Source organism: Hyaloscypha bicolor, assembly GCF_002865645.1.
Source record: "Hyaloscypha bicolor E unplaced genomic scaffold K444scaffold_50, whole genome shotgun sequence".
Classification (NCBI taxonomy): Eukaryota; Fungi; Ascomycota; class Leotiomycetes; order Helotiales; family Hyaloscyphaceae; genus Hyaloscypha; species Hyaloscypha bicolor.
Window position 1 is genome coordinate 834,790 of NW_020194552.1, and position 21,905 is coordinate 856,694.

Here is a 21,905-nt window from a genome sequence, read left to right on the forward strand (position 1 = left end):
TCCAACCTCCCTGTCCCTGCCCAAAATGATTCCCCAAACCGACTCTCTGGAGAATGTTTTGAGACTCGCTGGTGTAACTGGAGCAGAATTATTAGCATTTAACACGAAAGATAATGACCCGATAAACTATTATGTGGCCTTGAAAGACACCATATGCTTGATTAAACCCACCATGAGACATATTGCCAAGAAGCTCAACACTAGAATTTGTTTCTGCTAAGTTACCAGTCAAAGTTCAATGGAACCAGCTGAAGTACCTTTGTCGCGCGCCGCTACTCTCCCCAGTGCGATGTCACTAGAATTACCCGTTATGTTGGGGTACGGCTATAAGGTGGAAAAGGGTTTGCGCGGGGAAAACTTGTAAAATATGTTTAATAATTCGCTCCTGACTGTGCGTGAAACTCTCGGTCAGTGGATCCATACAGGCTGTAGGAATCAAGAAAAAAATGGCGAAAGTCATAAAATGTATTGAGAGCACTGCATCGATCAACTGCCATCGGATCAGCGAATGAATAGTAAGCGAACATGAATGGGGATAACCTCAAAATATCTAAACGCGGACTGAGAGGGTGAAGAAAAGGAACAACTGGTCAAGTGCTCCATTCCAATCACACTTCACTTAGGGAATATCAACTTCTCTGTTGAACAAGAAGCAGAGGAACGAGTATTGTAAAGTCAACATATCACAAGATTCACGCCCCCTCGCGCTCCCCTGTTCGCCTCAGCCACCCCCTATCAACGATGTCATTGTCAATCAGCTTAGTCATTCAATCGCATTCCCTGATCCGCAACAACCCTTGCCACATTACATCATTGCAAGCCACACCAGCCACACCCCTCTCCAACCAAGAACTCTCTTTCTCTTTAAGAATATCCCCCATAATCCATTTTCGTATATCACAATCCTATTGTTAGTCCATTGGAAAGTAGTCAAGATGCCACTCTTCAAGCACAAAGAAAAGAACCGCCCCGATGTCACGAATCAGCATACGGTGACCGCCCCCCCAAATCAACCTCAACACCAGCATAACAATAGCTATCATGATTCAGCGTATTATTCGAACAGCAATGCGTCAACGATGGATTCGAGGGTGCAGCAACCTCAGCCTCAACCGCAACCTCAGCGGAATCAGAATCAGAATCACGAAGGACAGCGTCCAGGGACGACTGTCACCACTACAACTACCACAACAACGAGTAAGTATTTCCAAACATCCCACTCCAAGCAGCCAACCTCGATCGATTGCCGATTGACTGAATTCTACCCAGCTACTACGACTGTAGCCCCAGATGGCACAACCCAAACGTACTCCCATCCCTACAATCCATCGACCGATCCACCTCCTCAAGCCTCCGAAACGATTGTTGACCAGAAACTCCCTTCCAACCAAGGCATCGTCCCAGACACAAACCCAGACCCAAATTCAAGCACGCAACCCACGTCTAAGAAGACCTCTTGCGAGCGAGAACAAACCCAGCCAAACCCTACAATTACACAACAAGCTCCAACACCTAGCCACTCATACCGAGAAGCACCACCCCGCAAACCCACCCCTCAACAGCTCCAACAATCCCAGTTTGCTCCTCCTCCAGGAACAACACCAGTGCCGCCACAAAATACAGCAACGAGGACCGAAGCCGAGGTCCCCGCCATTCCACGAAGCCCTAGCACAACAGGCGGCCGACCCATCCCCCCTCGCTCCGAATTCCTCAATACCACGAACGCCCGAGGCACAAGTCCCTACCCAGCTTCAACACTCAGCCCAGACACGACAGGCATCCCGCCGCCTCCGGCCAGATCACCAAAGAGGAACTCGGGAGATGGAGTTGTAGCGCCATTGGGCACAAATAGACCTGCCGGAGAGGCGGGCGTTGTAGAATCCCCAGTATCTCCTACCGCGCCAGCTAGGTCTCATACTCTTAATTTCTCCCGTCCGGGTGCTGTTGCTGCAAGTCCGTCTTCCCCGACGAGAGCGAACTTGGGAACGACGACTTTGATTTCTGCGGATCCTCCAAGCCACCCTCATGGGAAGAGAGAGTCGTTGTTTGGGGCTATTAAGGGGTTGCATGGTGCAGGCGAAGCGTTGAGAGGTACGGTCAACGGGACGATTGCGAAAGCAAGTCATGATACTGTGGAAGAGGAGAGGATGAGAGCTATTAGGGAGAAGGGGATGGGTGAATGGAGGGGGAGCGGATTGAGTGAGAGGGCGGGAGGGCTGAGGGAGGGGTTTAGAGAGAAGGCAGGAGAGAGACAGAGGAATAGGAGGTTGAGTGTGGGCACGGGGGTACATGGAAGTGAGGGCCCGGGTGGTTTGGGGCCGGTTGAAGAGCTGGAAAGGTAGATTGATGGCTGTTGGGAAGTAGGTTGCGGGAGGAGAGCAATGGCGATGATGGATAATGAGATGGCGCAAGTATATATTGAGCGGTTTCTTGCAGTTCTGGGTGTGTTTGGGTATGAAGGTGGATAGGGTTGAAATGTCATCTTGCAAACACCCAACTTTTTGTCTGCCCCACAACAACACTCAGCGACTTTTCAGATTGCTCTAGGCCCTGAGCTCAGATAAAACATTAACAGTGGCCTTGTCAGAAAGCTCAATTGTCATTGAATGACTGGAACCTCCCTGGCAACCTCGGGAATGCACTCGCATCCACAACCCGCAGACCCTTACACCGCGGACTCTAAACTTCGAACCCAAAATCTTCCCCTTATCTCTGCCGCCCCCAATAGCACGAGTACTCGTAGCATGATGTGAATACACTAGCTTCTTAACAACGCCGCCGTCTCCGCATCGCTGCAATTCGCTTTACAAGGATGGCACTCCGTGAACGGACCACCAATTGCAGGAGACGCGTCCCTACGATGTTCCGTGCGAACTCGATAGCCTCCATCACAGCCTAGAGATCGTTATCACTAATTTACCCCTATCATACTCGGTAGCTTCAGAGTTCAGTCCTGCTACAACCGCGCCCAAGGCGAAGAACATCGCGAAGATGAGACGCTGCAACATTTCAAGAGCGAGAATCTATCAAGAGAATTCTGAGAGAATATCCCACCTGCAGCTGATTTCCCTTTCACATGAAAGGCTACAGCATCTATATTATATATTTCTGGCCTCACATTGGCGTCCATTCAGCCCCCCATCGGGCGAAAGCCTGCCACCCGGGATATTAAGGTAAATATTCGTGCAGGCTAGAGAAGGAACTTATATGAGAATCTTACATCATTCTCGTAATTAATAAGGTTTAGAAATGGGTTGAGGGTTCCTGGCTTGAGGCTCCATCAAGGTTTGTAGTGTATCGAGTGGTTTCACTATATAAGCTCCTTAGCCCCCGCATCGGCGTAATTGCCAATGCAAGCTTACATCAACTTGTACAAGGCGCAGAAATATCTCGGATATCGAATGGAGATGGGTATATTTGACGATATGCCGCATTTGAGACTGTGCATTCTATCAACTTTGGCAGCTGTCAGTCTCTGGAGATTGTCGGCAGCAATTAAGGCCTCAATTATGCTAGAGTTTTTCCTTAATTGAGTCAAAGAACGCTATATAGAATGCGAAAGCAGATCGTGCTGACGAATTTATCCAAATTTGGGATCAGAACGATAGTAACCCCCTTCCTTCAAGGCATATCATATGACACCTGGAGTGTTTGAGCTAGGGCATTGAACAAGTTGGGGACGTACGAAGTAGTTGAAGGAAGATAAGACACAATATGAGAGTTGAGAAAGTTTTAGTGGGTGAAGCAGGATCAGTCGAGACTATGAGACGAGATAACCTGGAACTAAAGTGTGAGTTGATGTTCCCGGATGTATTTGAAAATGCAATCTGAGATGATAGCATTGCGGAATACTTTTCTGCAATTGAATGGAAACATACGATGAGCTGAACTTGGACAGAGGGTGCATCTTGGTAGAAGGTGGACGGTCGAGTAAGCGAGGCACAAACTAGTCATTCTCTCTCCAATGAACACCTCAGCGAACAATCCAAGCGATGATTTCCAAAACATCGAAATATGCCCGGGACAATAAAACAAACTACCATGATCCAAGCCAAGTATCAAGGTGGATTCGCACTGGAATTGGGATTTAAAAGCACGGAAGGGACATGACAAAGGAAATAAATAATACGATTAGGAGAATACTTCGTAAATTTCTCGCCAATTCACCGCGACGACTTCCCCGGGTGCATAAAACCTCGACCCAACTTCCCATCCCAAGAACATGTTCTTGCTCTTCCAACCTCGACTTCGAGCTCGACGCCAAGATTCTGTAACACTTCTTGCAGCGTCCTGCACATCGACAGACAGACAGATCCACTCACCTTCCACACCTTCTCGATTCCTGCCATGCAACATGATGGATGACGACAGGGGCAGAAAGTGCACCTCCTCCAGGCCGCACGAATATTGCGGTCCCCATTCCAGCTCTCGGCGTACCTCTCGGCGTATTCGTCTCCCTCACATGCCTCGTTCTCCTCAAATTCCATGTCCGCCATACAGCAGTACATCCGTATCAACCCCACGATTCATGCCAAGAAACCCACCATTGCCCAGATCCGCCGAGGATTCAATGCTCCTGCGTCGTCCACATCAACGAGGACCATTCGGCAACGCCGAGGAAGAAAATGGATATCGTGGCCGCAGAATGATGGGCACCGCTGTTCAGGATGTTCCTCCTTTTGTCTCAAGAAACACCTCGAACATCCCTTCGTCGGGCACGGATAGGACGACGAGATCTCCAGACTTGGGCTATGTATCCTCGCAGATGAGCGCTGCAAGGAATGCAGAAGCTGGGAACAATCGCCGAAAAATGACGGCCGCAAACGCCCATCCAGTTCAAGCACATAGAGGCAGCCCTCCGTCCTCCAATTCCAGAAATTCTCCGTCCCGGAAATTTCCGCCTTCCAATTTATTCGGTCTTGAGGATACAACCCTTCCTCCTTTTGGAACAGCAACGCCCAGTCAGCCCTGGAATATTCCAGGCGTACGAGAAGTTGGACTCCTACCACCCTCCTCAATGTCCTCGAATCCATCGACCTTGACACTTGGTCCCTCGTCCCAATATTTTCAGTCAACTTCCAGCTCTCAGCGTTCCAGAACAGCGACCAACTCGGAAACTCCCAGAACACCTCAGACGTCCTTCGACGAGGCCATCTCCCGCCGCCGCACTTCCCGCGCCCTGACCCATCAAAGGACTAATGCTCCCTTCGATGGAACTCCCCTCACAGAGCTTGACAACCCACTCAATGGCTCGGTGCTAAAATCTCCGTTCATACCCTGTTTCAATAACGGTCCGGACTCCAGTATCGCCTGCCGCGTCCAGACTCAATCTTCGATTGACGAGCGGGAAAGCCGGGAACAGATGTTCCCGTTTCTGGCTGAGAATGGGGAAATGACAGGATGGCCTACTCAGCAATCAATCAGCCCAGCCTTGCAGTATGAGTTCCAAGTTTCCATGGAGGGACCCGACAGACGTGCGGAAGAATCATATAACCGGCCAGTCAAGATGTCCCTTGATTCCACGCAAAGTCGTCAAGATTTATCGTCGCCCCGTAGACAATTTTCGGTGAAGGAGGAAGGCTTCCGCGGATCCATGGATGGGTTCGACAATGATGTTGATGTTGAAGAGATCTCTGTCCCACAGTTCTGCTGGTTCCAAGGTCTCGCTCACGGCTCGCCTCGCCAAAGAGCTTCAGTGGCTCGAGAACAATACCTCGTTCCTTCATTCAACCGAACTCAATCCGAGGCATCAAGCTGCACGCTCCGCAGCTCAACACCCACACCTGATCCCGAATCTCAGCCGTTGGACGGCCCAGTAGAGTTGGTAGAATGGGCGCCGAGCCAGAAGCACGAGCAGGTTATGGCGATGTACGAAGAGGCTTGGGACAATGAAAGCACTGCCGGCACCAGTCCCGCAACTTCGAGAAAGCGCAAGTCTGAGGCTTTGGACCTCTCGAGCGACCAGGGACATTTAGTTGAGGAGAAAGAGATTGCAGAAACTCATAGTCCGAAAAGACGCCGAATATCCTTGCCCAACCACTGGGTTGACCAAATCCCGGAAACGCCGACTCCCAGCCAAAACCGTGCCCGCGCCTCTGTCCCTAGTTCCGATGTTGATGACTCCGATATCTCAGATGCCAGTCCTGCCATTCGATCAAGGAAACTCGGTACAATAAACACCTACTCGTCTAGGAAGTTCTCATTGAGTGAGTTCCGTGAGCCGCCACAGCTGCCAGAAAAGCCCCTCTCTACTATTCTCCAGGCCCGATACGGACATTCAACGACTAGCACCCTAACTCGATCTATCCAGACTTCTCTGGAACAATCGATAAGCTCAACCCAGTTCTCAGATGAGCGGTTCCAGAAAGCTTTCAATGTAGCGTTCGACAACTGGATGTCCCAGCATGGCAAGAACATTGCCCAAAGAGTAATCGAGAATGCTGCCCAGGAGATGATAGATGAGCGAATGGTGAAGGTGGATGTCCAGGAGGAAGTGAAGAGAGAAAAGAGATATGAAGAAGTGACATTGGTTGAGGATAGCCAGGGGTACACTGATGATGATGAGTTGTAGGTGGTTGTGGGGAAGAGGTTGGGACAGAGGTGTGTAGGGCGCGCTTGCGCGAAGGTGTTTAGGATGTCGGGGTGCCTCCAGGAGAGAGACAACATCGGATTTGCACATAGGCAACGAGAAAAGACTGTCATGTAAGAGATCTCCTGACTGATGTGACTCCAAAAAACATACCGGCTATTATCCCTATAACATCCAGACTCCAAAAGCAATAGAGGATATCTCACCAAAGAAACATAGGAGTCACCGTCTCCTAACAATCCCCACCCCACCCCCTCTGCGCAGAAAACCCTTCCGCAACCCTTAGCCCCTGCCCAATCAACCCTAAAGCTCCATCTGCAAACGCATTCCCCGTCCTCGGAATCTCTGGCGTCCTGCCAACTGCCTCTCCCCTAGCATCCGCTCTTTCCGTGGCCTCCCTATACTCCTCATCCAAACATGCCCCATCCTTATTAACCATTCTCGCCAGTGCAGCCCTCTTGATTGCGGATTCCCACCGATGGAACCAAGCTACTTCACTCATCACGGTCGGCTTCCTGTTGGGATTTGTATTCGGAGGACAGTCTGCGTATTGGAATATTCCTTTGACAACTTCGTACCGGGAGGTGAGGAAGAACAGGACGGGCCAGGCGAAAATCCATAGGAACGTTAGGTAGAAGATCCATCTGATCCACACTGTCATGCGCCATTGATTTATCGTTCCTGGGGAGTAGATTACAACTCGTTCATGTTGCTTGAGAAACTCGATGGAGACTTGTCCGCGGTAATTCGTCTCTGCAATCGCGGAACGGAGTAAATGCTCTAGTTTCTTCGTGTCGTGATGTTGGATTTCTCGTTTGAGAGTGAAGGATTTTATTTTCGAGGGATCGGAGACATATTTCTTGCACCATGTTGATAATTCATCTTCTCCGATTTCTTCGTCGAGGGAGATGCCTTTGCTGGGTGGGAGGCGGGGGATTATGGTTCCACGGTATCCACGTTTGTTGTCGGGGAGGAACTCAATGGATCCTGAACCCCAGGGGCCAAGGAGATAGGTGAGATTTATTCTGATGTAGAAGTCGGTGATATTGTCTTTCGTCTCTTTGTTTCCATTTCGTCGGGTTTCGGTATGTGTGCCGCAGAGTTGCACGAAGTAGGAGGCGGGGTATTGCAGCTGTTGCTTGATGAAGATTGAGAGTGTGGAGACTTCGGTAGAGTAGTTGAGGAAGCGCGTGCGGTATTCGCTGTAATTGAGGTCGTGAGAGGAGAAGGGAGGTTCCGGTGGTTGTCTGCGGGGTTAGCTGGGTGATGTGTGCGGAGAGGGGGCGTACTCGTAGAATTGGCTGGCACTCAGAGAGATACTAGGTGTGGCCGATGTATGTGATTCTGCTGGTGTGTCGGTGTAGGATGGGAGTTCTTCGTCGGGGAAAGAATCGACGTCGTCGAGGAGGACTGCGGAGGCCATCGAAGCTGTCTCGGCATGATCGGGCTCGTCTCTGTAGGCAGGAGGGCCTCGGGAATGGGCAGTTGCTTTGCCCATTATGAGTGATGCGTGTTGACCGGCAGATCACAGTCTTTTTTGTTGACACTAATGGGGGAGTAAAAGTTGGGGAAGGAAGAAGATGGTTCCAAGAGATGTGTTGACTGATCAGCGTTGTGTCAATTGGGGCGTGCGCCGCATTCGAGGCGCAGCTGTTGGCTGAAACCTAGGCTTGGCAGACCCTCAAACATCCTTCCAGACTAGAGTGAGGCGCCGCCTCGTGTTCGTTCTGGGATCGTATCCAAACTTCGCATTTAAAGCCTTCCAGAGTTTTCAATCAGAAAATCTTGGGATAGATATGAAGAAGTGTATCCGTTTTTGCACAATCGGCTACCAGGAGTATTCGTCACGTGACACACCCGCCACTCACTCATTTTAATTGCAATTATCTCAATAACTAAAACCGTGTAATTAATTAGCCATATATATATAGTGGAGATCGTAGCTCAATATTTGGTTAATATACCCTTGTTTTTTATTATTATATCTAGCTAATATAGTATAAAATAATTAAAAGTAAATAAGCTCTTAAATATAGTTTAATATTATACTCTTAATATTCTTTATCTCTTTTATATTTTTTGGTTTCTATTCTTTATATATAATCCGGCCTTTAATTTGCTTTTTTAATTTCCTAATTAGATAAAATCTAATATAATAGAAATTTAGTTATTATATAAATTTGAATTATATATTATTTATATCTTTTATAAGTTATAAACAAGTATAAGTATATATAATTATTGGTTTACTAGCAGTGTGGGCAAAAACTACTCAAGCTACTCAAGCTACTCTAGAGTAGTCTTGAGTAGAGTAGAGTAGAGTTTGAGTAGCATAATATGGTACTTGAGTAGAGTAGAGTAGAGTACTACTCTAGAGTAACTCAAGAGTAGTCACGTGCAAGTCACGTAAATATAATAAATTAATATTTATTTAATTATTAACAAATAAATAAGGTATATATTAAGCAGCACCATATAATTTAAGCTAGAGCTTATATAAGGCTACTTAAATACTACTTTTCTTCTATAAAAACCAGATTTCCCTCCTTGAAATCTTTCTTTTCTTGCTTTTTTTCTTCTCCTTTTACTTCTTCTAATTCGTCTTTAAATAACCCCCAGCTTTTTAAGTAAGATATTATCTTAATAGTACTCTTATTAAGTCTATTATGTAATTTAAATAATAAGAGTACCTTGAAAGAAGAGTTTGCCCTTAATAGCTAAGGAAGCCTACGGAGGTACAGCCCATAAGTATAGTAATAGCACTAGCAAGGGTTTCTTGCACACGTACATTTTTGAATGTCGCTTTGCCAAAATGAGTAAACAAAACAAGCCAAACGAGGGATTCAATACCCGATCAAGTCAAGTCTTTCACCCGCCTAAGGGTTCCCTTGCTAGTGCTATTACTATACTTATGGGCTGTACCTCCGTAAGAATATATTAAGGTTCTAGCTTGCTTACCAAGCCTTGCCACTACTTGATTGGGCAGTGCAGTGGCGCTAGACTCGGGCCACCCCGGAGCCTTACCTAATTAGGCTAGCGTGTCACGTGTAGCATCACGTGTAGCATCACGTGCATACTACTCAACTACTCTAGAATATTCTAGAGTAGTTGAGTAGAGTATTGAGTAGAGTATGAGTAGTGAGAAATTTATTTGAGTAGAATATAAGTAGGGCCCACTACTCTACTCTACTCTACTCATTTCCCACACTGTTTACTAGTAATATATAGCACTGTTATATAGTTATGGAATACTATTTACATAAGTTAGTAAAGTTATTATTATTCAGAAATAAGAATTATAGTATTATAGTATTAATATATAATTCCTGAATCTGCTAAGCCTAAAGGAGTCTAGTTTACTAGTCGAGTTACTAATGGGATACAAGGTTATATAACTATATCTCATATCTTATATCCTATTACCTATATCTCATTACCTATATCCCATATCCCGTATCCCGTAACTATATATATAATTCCCAAAAAAATAGCTATACTAATACTAGAAACTTTCTAAAAACGCAAAAAATAGTATCTTTCTTTAATTACATACAAATTCCCTAATCCGGCCTAGTACTAGATTTCCCAAATACTCTATATATTTATATTACTTCTAAGGTTTTAGTTATATACTAAAGGCTATAGCCTTTTATATATAACTTCTCTTCCTATAATATTCTCTTATCTTATATATCTATTTTTTGTTCTATTTATATTTAACTTATTTCTCTATATTTATTTATATAGTATTTATATTAATTAGGTGCTTAAGGATATTTATTAGTTTCAATTTCGTTATAGAATTAGTAGAATTTAATTCTCTCTTAATTTATTTAACTTCTATAATCTCTTGTTATTTATATACCTAGTAGAGATATATTATATTAATTATTAGATGCTTTTCTCGAGTAATTCCTAATTTAATAAGGTATTTATATAATAACTTCGAATTCATATAGACTATTAGTAATAGTTCTATTTCTAGTACTTTATTAATTATAGATTTAACTAAAGTACTTATATTAAAGCCATAAGCTATACTATAAAGTTCCGAAGCTAGAATACTTCTAGTAACTCTCTTGTATTTAGTAGAGAACTAGTAAATAATATTAGTATATCTAGTTCCGTTTACTAGAACTAGAATATATCTGATTTAGGAAAAGAGATTTCTATTATTTATAAATAAAGTATTTATAAAAGTAATTAAATATAAGAACTTCTTTACTAGCTTTATAAATCTTAGTTCTCTAGTAGTATTCTTAATTTACTATTAAATATACTTATTAAATGCCTTTATATTAGTTTATAAGGATTTAATAACTTAAGTAATAATTAATAAGTTATATAAAGCTTCTAGTTAATAGACTAATATAATATATATTTCTCTAGTATATTAGATAATATATTAGTTCTTAATAGAGAGATCTTAATAAATAGTACCCTTATTACTTATAATAATAGTATTTTTTATAGAAATAGTTTAGAGGTTTTTATATTAGTATTCCTATATAAGAATAATTTTAGTAATATCCGTATAAATAATATCTCTATTAAACTTGAAATTATAGTTAAAAGTAAGGTATTTATATTCTTTAGCTAAGAATTTAGTCTTATAAAGCTTTAGTTACTTTGCCTTTATAAAATTATTAGTTCTAATAAATAGGATATTATTAGTTTAAAGACTAATAATTCCAAAGAATTACTTACTATAGAAAAGGCAAGAGTTATAAATTAATTATTTTATAGAAAGCTTATTAATATAATAGAAATAGTAAGTCTTAAACTAGTAGTTCCTAGCTTCTAATATATTATATAATAGTTTTATAACTTTTAGAACCGAATTATTATTTAGATTTAGTTCTCTAGTAAGCTTATAAGATAAGTTAATATAAAAATTATAGTTAAATAAGGTTATTAATTAGATATAAGCTTATAAGATATTATATAAATATAGCTCTATAATATCTATTATTATAATAGTAATATTAAGGATAATTCTTTACCTAATATATTAAATAATAAGTAATTATATTAATACTATATATTTCTTACTATTATTATAAGCCTAGATAACTAGTCTTGATTTCTTAAACTTTCTTTTTATATTCTTATTTTTAATCTCATTAATAAACCGGGAATTAAAAATATATATCTTCTTTAATACCTGAAATCTGGAAATAACCTCAAATATATTCTTTTTTTAGGAGGCTAGTAACTTTAATTTAATAGGAGTTCTTATATAAGTTATTATTTTATAGAAATACTATAATATCCGGATTCTTATAAGGGCGTCCTTTATTATACTTTAGTAAAATAGCGGGAATAATAAGAGAAATTATACCTGTATTATCTTTAGTTTTATTATAAAGTTTAAGAATAGGTTTAGGTTTAGGGCTATTAGTAATAACCTTAATATCTCCTATATAAAAGAGCTTTATAGAGATTAAATAAAAAGTAATATTACCGTATAATAAAGCTAGTATATAGTTCTTCCTATTAATAGCTACTAGCTTATATAGTCTATCCTAATTACTAGATTAACCGGTATTCTTTTTATATTATATAAAAATATCTAAATTTAAGAGAATTTTATAAATATTAGTAATACTAGAACTATTTCGGGTATTTAGGGTATTTATAATCTAGTATCTAGCTTAAAGCTTCTAAATTTTTATTATTGCTTTCTTAAATACTACTAATTACTATAATATAGTTAGTAATAGGATATTATATTTAGTTATTTGAGATAAAGTACTATAAATTAAGAAAGTTAGAATAATACTATTAGATTTAATAAAATTATTAATAGCCTTAAAAGCTATTTGAAATATAATATTCTTATTAGTTCTATTAATTTTAGTTATAATAATAAAATAAGTATATTAAATCGGGTTATAGTAGTATTTTATAATTCCGATAGAATTATAAGCTTTTATAGAAACGATTTTAATCTTAGTTCCTATAGTATTTATAAACTAAATAAACTTCTTATTAGTAAACTGCTTTCTGGTATTTACTATAATCTAATTAAAAGAGCCTAAATAAATATTAATCTAATATTACTTTAGGGTATTTTAAGTATATAATATACTAATATTTTAAAGCTATTAGCCGGCTTAATATCTAGTACCTTTATTAATAATATAAAGTATAGGCTTACTAGAAATATAGAAAATATTAATAATAATAAAATAATTAAAGCTAATATTATTTCTTAGATTAAACTTAAATTATTCTAATAATTATTCGAATTTCTGGTATTACTTATAGTATTTTATAAAATACTTAAAGGCTTTTATATTAATATTATAGCCTGCTTATTTTAGTATATTTTAAAGCTTACTAATAAATAAATAACTAAAATAGTAATATAAATATTATAATTCGACTTTTATAAGAAAGTAAGAATTATAAATAAAGAATTCAGAAATAAAGCTTTATAGAATAGTATTTTAAAGCAGGAAAAAATATCTAAAATATTATATTATAAATATAAAATATCTAGTAAAAATAATAAAATAATTAGTAAGATTATTAAAATAGATTTCTAGCTTATCTATATTAGCTAAGCTAAGTAGAAATAGAGTCTTTATAGATATAATATAGAATTATACTTGCCTAATTAGTATTCTTACTATTATAAATCTAATAGAAAATATAGATCTAATATTAAACTAGATATTAATTTAATCTTTAGTAGTTTTATTAAGTTTAATACTATTATTAGTCTATTATAAAGCTTGGAATTAGTTAGAACTAGTAGTTAAGAATCTAGAAACTCTAGTATTAATTATAATTTTATAAAAGTAATAAGTATTATATCTTAATATATTATTAATTATAAATATCTAGGTATTATCTATTTATTTAATAGGCTTTAAAATATAATATTTGCCTATTATCTAGTATATAAAAGAAAGAAAAATAAGGTTATTTATAAGAGTATTAGTTATAAGAATAATAAAAGCAGGGGCTATAGAAATAGCTAGGAAGCTCTTAATAGAAATAAAATAGGAATTAGAATAATATTTCTTTTCTTTATTCGTTTCTGCTAATAAAGCTTTAAAAGCATTATTTACTAGTTTATTTTTACTATTCTTATTATCTTTTTCTCTTTTAAATTCAGTAATATACTATATATAAGTACTATTAAAGTATTTATTAAAGTTACGAGTATTTCGGGATCTAAATTAGTAAATATTTCTATTTTTAAATCGAGTTTTCTTAGTCTCTTATTTCTCTAGTATATATTTCTATAAGTAATATTCGGGTTTCTTATATATAAAATATAACTTTGGAATATAATTATTATAATTATAAAACTTAGAGTAATTATTACGGATTCTAAAGTTATAGCTATATTTATATTAATAATTTTCGAATAGATAGTAATTTAGAGAGTTTTAAGAATAGTATTATTAATTAGTAAAAAGGATCTCGGTATTAATCTATTATTTCTTCTTATAAGTAATAATAAATAATTAGAGCTTATTAATAAGTTAGTCGAGATTAGGAGAAGAATCCGAGACTATATATTAGTATACTAGTATACCTTAATAGGAAGTAATAATCTTATTATATAAGAATTCGGTATTTTATAAGGCAAGTACTAATCTATATTATAATTTATATAGGTTATTAATTAGTAACTAGATAAGCTTAAATATTATCTTTTTAGGGTATTAAGTTATTATAATTACTATTATAATAGTATTCTATTTATCTAAGTTTTAATATTAGAAATTAGGGCTTTTAAAAAAGCTATAAATATTTATATAAGCCTCTTTATATATATATTAAGAGAGCTAGTTATTATAAAAGTAATCTTATACTAGTTCCTTTAATATAGTAAGGAAAGCTCTTATTAATACCTTTTATAAAAGCTCTATATATTAGTAAATATTAAGAAAGATAATAAGTTTTTAGTTAAAACTATTATTAGTTCTATTATACTTCTATATCTTAATATATATCTTTACTATTTCTCTAATTAGTTTTATAGTAAGAAGGCTAGCTAAAGAATTATTTAGAAGTAATAGAAATAATAGAAATAATAGAAATCCGTTATTATTAACTTTTTATAATCTAGTATTAGTAAAAGTAATTATAGGTAATAAAGAAATATAAGTAATAATTAGTTTAGTTTATTAATTTCTTATAATACTATTATTAAGAAATATATATAATAAGATAATAGGGCCTATATTAAGGTCTAGTCTAGTAGTAATAATATTAGCTATAATTTAGGTATATTACTCTTTTTCCTAAATAATATTAACTAAGAACTATATAATAGCAAGTCCCTTATTATTTTATTTAATATAAATACTACTATATTATAAAGTAGCTCGTAATTTATATAATATATATTAATCTAGATAATTAAATACTTCGAGATCGAAATTACTAAAATCCTCCTTAAATAATTCCTAGAAATTATTATTAGTTGACTTCTTTACCTTATACTAGAATAGTCTAGTATTAAGGTAATTCAGGACTTTCTTATTACTATAAGTAATTAGATTAATACCGCTTTTCTATTTCTTTATCTATATATATTTATTCTATAGTTCCGCTATACCGAACCCCTAGAGCCAAGCCCTTCCTAATATATATATAGTTTATAGTAAGAGAGGTTTAAAGGTAAGGTAGTTTATAATAAGTTTATAGAAAGGATTTAGTAGTAAAGGTTTCCAGATGCCTGATTTAGATATCAGATACCTAGTTTAGATGCCTGGTTCAGATACCAGATATCTAGTTTAGATGCCTAGTTAAGATACCAGATACCTGGTTCAGATACCTAGTTAAGATACCAGATATCTAGTTCAGATACCAGATACCCCAGATATCTAGGGATATTAAGGGTATTAAAATAAATATTTCGCTTTTAAATATTTCGTCTATAATAAGAAATTTAGAAAGTGAAATATTATAATTCCGGAAGGGTCTAAAGCTCAAAGAACTTAATTTAATAGTAAAATCAAGGTAGTAGTTAAAGAGCTTTAAGGGCATATATAGGATATATATTCCGGAGAGAATATCTCATAGATATAGGTATTATATAAATAGAAAAGATGGGTTTCAAAAAAGTAATCTTGAGGCTAAAAGAAGTTAGTTTTAAAGAATAATAAATAATTAAATAAATAAATAGTTAAATAACTAATTACTTATTAATTAGTAAGAATTAGAATCTTTTTCCTTAGGCTACCGGATGCTTTATAGAGTTAATAAGTAATTCCCTTCTTTAATAAAGTAGTTATTAGTTCTTAGTAAGAGCTAGCTATTTTCTCTTTTAGGCTACTAAATACTTTATAAAATTAATAGGTAATTCCCTCTTTTAATATAAACTAGTTTAATTTTATTATAGGCTACTAGATACTTCTTTAGCTTAAAAGATTCTATTCTCTAATCTATATATATAAACTAATTAGTATTAGTTTACTAGTAATATATAGTATTATTATATAGTTATAAAATACTATTTATATAAATTAGTAAAGTTATTATTATTCAGAAATAAGAATTATAATATTATAGTATTAATATATAATTCCCAAATCTACTAAGCCTAAAGAAGTCTAGTTTACTAGTCGAATTACTAATAGAATACAAAGTTATATAATTATATCCCATATTTCATATCCTATTACCTATATCTCATTACTTATATCCCGTATCCCGTATCCCGTAACTATATATATAACTCTCAAAGAAATAGCTATACTAATAATAATATAACGGGGATATTAAATTAGGGTAATAAAAGAGCCTTTATAAAATAAAATTATGATATATGAATTTAATATAAAGAGAATAAAGGTTAGTTAATTTCTCAGAAAAGAAAAGAAAAGAATAAAGTAATTTATTCTTTATAATATTTACTTAAAATATTATATAATTGCACTATATAATTATATTCTAATAAGAGAAAATAAGAAGAATTATAAGCTAAATAATTATTAGAAACCTTATAAGCAAGTATAATATAAAAAGTAAAAGCCAGATTTTTTTATTTTAAGAAATTATATTATAATTTTAGAAGGGTTTTATTTATTCTTTCTTTTAACTCCCTAAATAATAAAGCTATATAAAAGAAAATATTCTTTTAAATAAGGACTTAATTAATAAAAAGTATTTATTTTTAAGAAATATAATATAATATAATTAATATTATAAATAAAATATAAAGTTTAAAGAATCTTATATATTAAATATATTAAATATAATATTACTTTTAATAAGTAATAATCTTACTAATATTAAAGAAGTAATATAAAGAATTAAAATAAGGGTTCTAAAGTATAATATATATAGTAATTCTAATTATATACGTGAATAGACATGTTATATAGCTCTCGAAACTAGCGCCTGTATGCCTGAGGAAGCTAACACGTGACGGGAGTTACGGGATAAGACACTAAAAACGCTAGTAGTAGACTAGGCTTCCTATAAAAGTCTTATAAAACCTATAACTTGAGCATTTAATTAGGGAGGAGATAGTAGAGCGAGGTACCTTAAATGCTTAGAAATCGATATTACAGAGTATTAATACTCATACCTCTCCCAAATACGTAATTATTACTCCGGAGGAAGCTCCTTATGGCTAATTTCTAATGGTCGGACTTGACGTCGCTAAAGGGGCCCTTCCCTTGAGTCGGGGAAAGCGAGTTGGCCCGCAACTTTTGCTGATTTCACACCAATTTTTTTTTTTTCCGCAAGGAAAATTAATAAGGTTAATAGTCGGACTTGACGTTGCGCTAAAGGGGCCCTTCCCTTTAGTCGGGGAAAGCGAGTTATCCCGGGAAAGCGAGATATCCCGTACCAAATAAAATCCTTAATAACTTGAAACCTTAATCTTTTTAAATAATTCTAAGTAATAGAATTAAAAATATAAGCCTTATAAACTAGATATAATTCTCTAAATCTTAAAAAAAGATATAGGTAGAAAGTTATTAAGATTTTAGTAATAAAATTATATAAAATACAAAAATTATAAGAATTATTTATTCGTAACCGTTTCGCAAGTATTAAACCTATAACTTTTGCTTAATTATAATTTTTTATTCTTTTACTTAAGACTTTAGTCCTTAAATATGTAATAGGTAACTATAAGATCGTAAATAAAATATATTAATTAGATTTTCTATAGCTAGTTCCTAATATTATTTTTTAGAAGGCAAAAAAGGCCGGTGCAGGATATCTCGCTTTCCCGGGACAACTCGCTTTCCCCGACTAAAGGGAAGGGCCCCTTTAGTGCGACGTCAAGTCCGACTATTAATTAACACACGATTTTCTCGCGAGTGTCGCACCCACGACTTTTCTAATAATTATAGGGTTTTAGCTACGGACTAAAAACCCTGGTTCTTAAGTATGGAATAGGTAACTATGAGATCGCGAATCAAATGTATTAATTAGATTTCTTATAACTACTTCCTAATATATGTTTCTAGAAGGTGAAAAACGCTAAAACGGACTAACTCGCTTTCGCGGGCCAACTCACTTTCCCCGACTAAAGGGAAGGGCCCCTTTAACACGTCCGACTATTAGTATAATAATCTGTGGAACGTAAATTAATTAAGGGGGAAAAGGTGTGGGCGGGGAGAAGTGTGGTTGGAGGGGTAATTTCCCCGAGATCTGCGCAAGATCATGCGACGAACATTCCTAGAAACCGATAGACTGCAAGCGAAACCAAAAAAAACATTTGATCTGGGGAAGGAGTCCTCAACCTAATCACGCGGCCATTCTCGCACAAAATAGACCCTGAGTATATTGGTGCGGATCAGCAATACGGTAACTTTTTTTCCCCTAACAAAAAAAACTAGCATTATTGATAATTTTACAAGCTAACAGAGCATCTCGGGGAAAAAAGGTTTATATTAAGGTACGCCCCACATTTGCCTAATTTTTGACTCTTATGAATGTTTAATTTTGTGAAATAGTAAAAGTTGGAATAAAAACGACCGTATTGTAAAACCGTATTGCTGATACATACCAAACCAGTGAGGACGTAAGGGCTTTGGTGCGAGTCCTGACGCATGATTTGCTCTGCGACGAGACGAGACGAGAGCAAAACTTAAAGGCTGGAAACAAAACAACATCTTCGAGTCTTGAAATATTACTATTCTTAAATAAAAAAATTATAGCGGATATCAGAACTGTATCGAACAAGATTCTCCATTATTTGTGCTCCTTCCTTGGAGTTTTGAGGTTGTTGGCAGTACCCTTTTATCACCTCCCCACGTTCTTCGTGGATCTCGTTTATAAACTATGCTAGTTTCGTTACAAAAGGGAGTTATGAAACAAATTGGTGGCAACTATCTTTTGTGAAGCGAAACGTCTCGAGCTTTTGGCAGACTTTAACCCCAGGGAAGCTTTGGCTTGAAAGTATGTTGTATAGTCGGTCCGACCCAAAAGGAATAAATCGGTCACTCTTTTGAGACTACAGCAACTTAATAACAACCTTATTTAATTAAACTAGATAAGGATTTATAGACTGGAACTAGAAGCATAGGACGTAAAAACTTGATTGTATTTTTAATGCGATTCATAATAAATAGTATTGTGGTACGTTTTTAGTTTTTTTGGCGGGGTTGTGTTTGGGTCGGACCGACTGTAGAAACTTTCCAGAAATTTTCTTACCACGGGTGCAACAAAGCAATGCAAGCATTCGTCTAACCTTAACCCCACTCGAAACCTTTCGGCATCTAGTTGTATTGAAAGCTCGTTCCTCCGTTTCTTTTCATTTAAGTACCTATAATTCAACATCTTTAGACCCCACATCTTATTTCATTCCTCGCACAATTCCTTCATCCTTCAAACTCCGCTCCTTACTTACAAGCCACTTGCAATCTGTACAAACATAATGGAAAGTCTCAAAGAAAATCTGAACTGGCATCCCAAAGCCCACACACCTCTCAATATCCTCATTATTGGGGCCGGAATCACTGGTCTCACCTCCGCCCTCGCCCTTTCTCTGACCGGGCACCGAGTCACCATCTACGAAGCGGCCAATTGCCTCACTGAAATAGGTGCCGGGCTACAAATTGCACCAAATGCTTCCCGAATCCTTGCCCGCTTGGGTATTCTTGGTGATGTAATGGAGAAAGCGAATGTGCTCGAGGGTTTAAGTCTTCGAAGATGGAAAGATGATTCCGAAATCGGGACTGCTCCTTTGATGCCAGTTGTAAGTTAACCCTATCACTTTTCAGTACCAAATTTTGGTTTTGCATGGCGATGAGAGGACCTACTGACTTTGTAACATAGGTGGGAGAGAAATATGGCGCACCATTGTGTGTAATTCACAGAGGAGACCTTCAAACCATTCTCCTCCAGGCTCTCGCCTCCCTCCCAATCCCTATTGAAATTTACCTTGGCAAAAGAGTGATTGCCATCCATCCCAATTTTGGTGCTAGCATCAAGCTCGAATCCGGGGAATTAGTGTCAGGGGATATCCTGATCTGCGCTGATGGCGTGAAGAGCTCTATGCGCCAATATTTCTTGTCTCCAGCTTCACAAAGCAATAGTGATGCCAAAAGGCGCGGTTCGTTTCGCAGTGTATCTTCAGCTTTCCAAAAGAGTTGTACAGGAATAGATGGGGATGATCGCTTCGAGACGTATCGTTGGAGACAGACCTCGAACGAGCCACCCAGGCCCGTAAATGGCGGTGGTAGAGGACACGAGGCACGCAATCGGGATAACAAAGCCCGGCCGATGTCGACGGGAGATGCAGCATATCGTGTCCTCATCCCTAGGTCACAGCTGGTAGGAGATCAAAGAGCGCTTGAGTTATTGAACAGCAATGTAGGCATGCGCTGGATGGGGCCTGGCGGTCATATCATGGCGTACCCAATCCGCAACAACGAGATGTACAATGTGGTCCTACTACACCCACAAAAGAAGCAGGGCTGTCAAGTAAACGGAGGAGATGATCAGAGCTGGACGAGAAAAGGCTCCAAGAAAGAGATGCTCGAGTGGTACGCCGGCTGGAACGACACTGTTAAATCTCTCCTCTCCTATGTTCCAGATGGCGATGTCGCCGAATGGAATCTGTACTCTCATCCTCCTCTCCCTACTTGGGTTAATGGCAAGTGCGTATTGGTCGGCGATGCTGCGCACCCCATGCTTCCCTACGTTGCCCAAGGCGCTGCTCAAGGTATCGAGGATGCAGGCGCTCTTGCTTGCGTACTGTCGAAGCTCGATTCTGTTGATCAAATTGAGTCAGCACTTAACGTCTTTCAAGCAGTGAGGAAAGAGAGGGCGGAGAAGATACAAAGTTCTGCAACTGCAACGAGACGGGCGCTGCATCTTCCCGATGGGGAGGAGCAGAGGGTGAGGGATCAGAAGATGAGGGGTGCGGGGAAGCCAAGAGCAAATGGACGAGATAATAGGGCGACGGAGGCGAAGAATGGCAGAAATCCAGATCTCTGGGCTGACGAGCAATGGCAGCAATACATGTGGGGAGTTGATGTCATGAGGGAGGCGCTTGAGGGCTGGGAGGCTATTGCAGTCAGTGCGAGGTTGGAGAAGCTGGCAACTACTAGCCTCATTGTCCTGAAAGCACTTGGCAGTATTGGAAGCCATGGCGATTTCAATGACCAAGCAACTTATAGCACATTGGTAGACTGCGAGGTGCAAGGAGCGAGGTCGTGAGTGGTTGTATTGTGGAGAGGAGGAGGAGGAGTAAGGAGCGAGATCGGGGTTTGATACTCTGCTTCGCCTTGATTTTAGAACTCATTAGGGAGAGAAAAAAAGGCCCTCGCATTTAATGTCCCAGCCCACGCTGTACATTAAAAATACAACCTTTATCCATGTCTGAAGTTGACCTGGAAAATGCAAATCTATTCCTCTCTAAATATTCTTCAGTCAAGCTAAATAACGCAAATCCTCCCATTTAATTATACATATTCGCTATGGTACATCCGGAGTTTATAATATCAAAGTCCCAAGTCAAGCTGCGCACTGTAAATGCCGCTTCTCCAATGTACGCACGCCTTACTGTACATTTGAGGTTTGCAATCTTCATATATATCGAGCTTTCTCTAACCAATTCTTTCTCCGCCCGAGTCAAAATAAACGTCCCATTGTGACTTGGGATAGTGAAGGTCAGTCGCGCTCTGGTGGTCCACCGAGAGGGGCACAAAAAGCCTGCCCCGAATGATCCGGCATTCTGCTGTACATTTATTTTTATTCCAGCTCTCTGGATAGCAGAGCCCGCGACGAGGACCAAAACCGACACGTCCAATGTTTCAAGTCCAGTGGAACATTTCGACTGCCCTCTTGCTCATGTTCTCCCAAGACCTTGAATATTCAACAATAA

At 37.9% G+C, this 21,905-nt stretch overlaps 3 protein-coding genes across 3 annotated transcripts; 2 read left to right on the forward strand and 1 right to left on the reverse strand.

Moving 5' to 3' along the window:
• The first annotated feature begins 885 nt into the window (after positions 1 to 885).
• Positions 886 to 2,583, forward strand: K444DRAFT_661058 (uncharacterized protein). The gene is made up of 2 exons (XM_024886536.1): positions 886 to 1,197; positions 1,270 to 2,583. The coding sequence occupies exons 1-2, from the start codon at positions 936 to 938 to the stop codon at positions 2,340 to 2,342; spliced, it is 1,335 nt and encodes a 444-aa protein (XP_024740526.1). The 5' UTR covers positions 886 to 935; the 3' UTR covers positions 2,343 to 2,583.
• A 4,148-nt stretch (positions 2,584 to 6,731) lies between these two features.
• On the reverse strand, positions 6,732 to 8,293 carry K444DRAFT_661060 (uncharacterized protein). The gene is made up of 2 exons (XM_024886537.1): positions 7,879 to 8,293; positions 6,732 to 7,836 (listed from the first exon to the last, which is right to left on the reverse strand). Exons 1-2 carry the CDS (start codon positions 8,085 to 8,087, stop codon positions 6,822 to 6,824), a joined length of 1,224 nt encoding a protein of 407 aa, XP_024740527.1. The 5' UTR covers positions 8,088 to 8,293; the 3' UTR covers positions 6,732 to 6,821.
• An 11,061-nt stretch (positions 8,294 to 19,354) lies between these two features.
• On the forward strand, positions 19,355 to 21,467 carry K444DRAFT_661061 (FAD/NAD(P)-binding domain-containing protein). Its single transcript, XM_024886538.1, has 2 exons — positions 19,355 to 19,772; positions 19,853 to 21,467. The coding sequence occupies exons 1-2, from the start codon at positions 19,452 to 19,454 to the stop codon at positions 21,236 to 21,238; spliced, it is 1,707 nt and encodes a 568-aa protein (XP_024740528.1). The 5' UTR covers positions 19,355 to 19,451; the 3' UTR covers positions 21,239 to 21,467.
• The last annotated feature ends 438 nt before the right edge of the window (positions 21,468 to 21,905 follow it).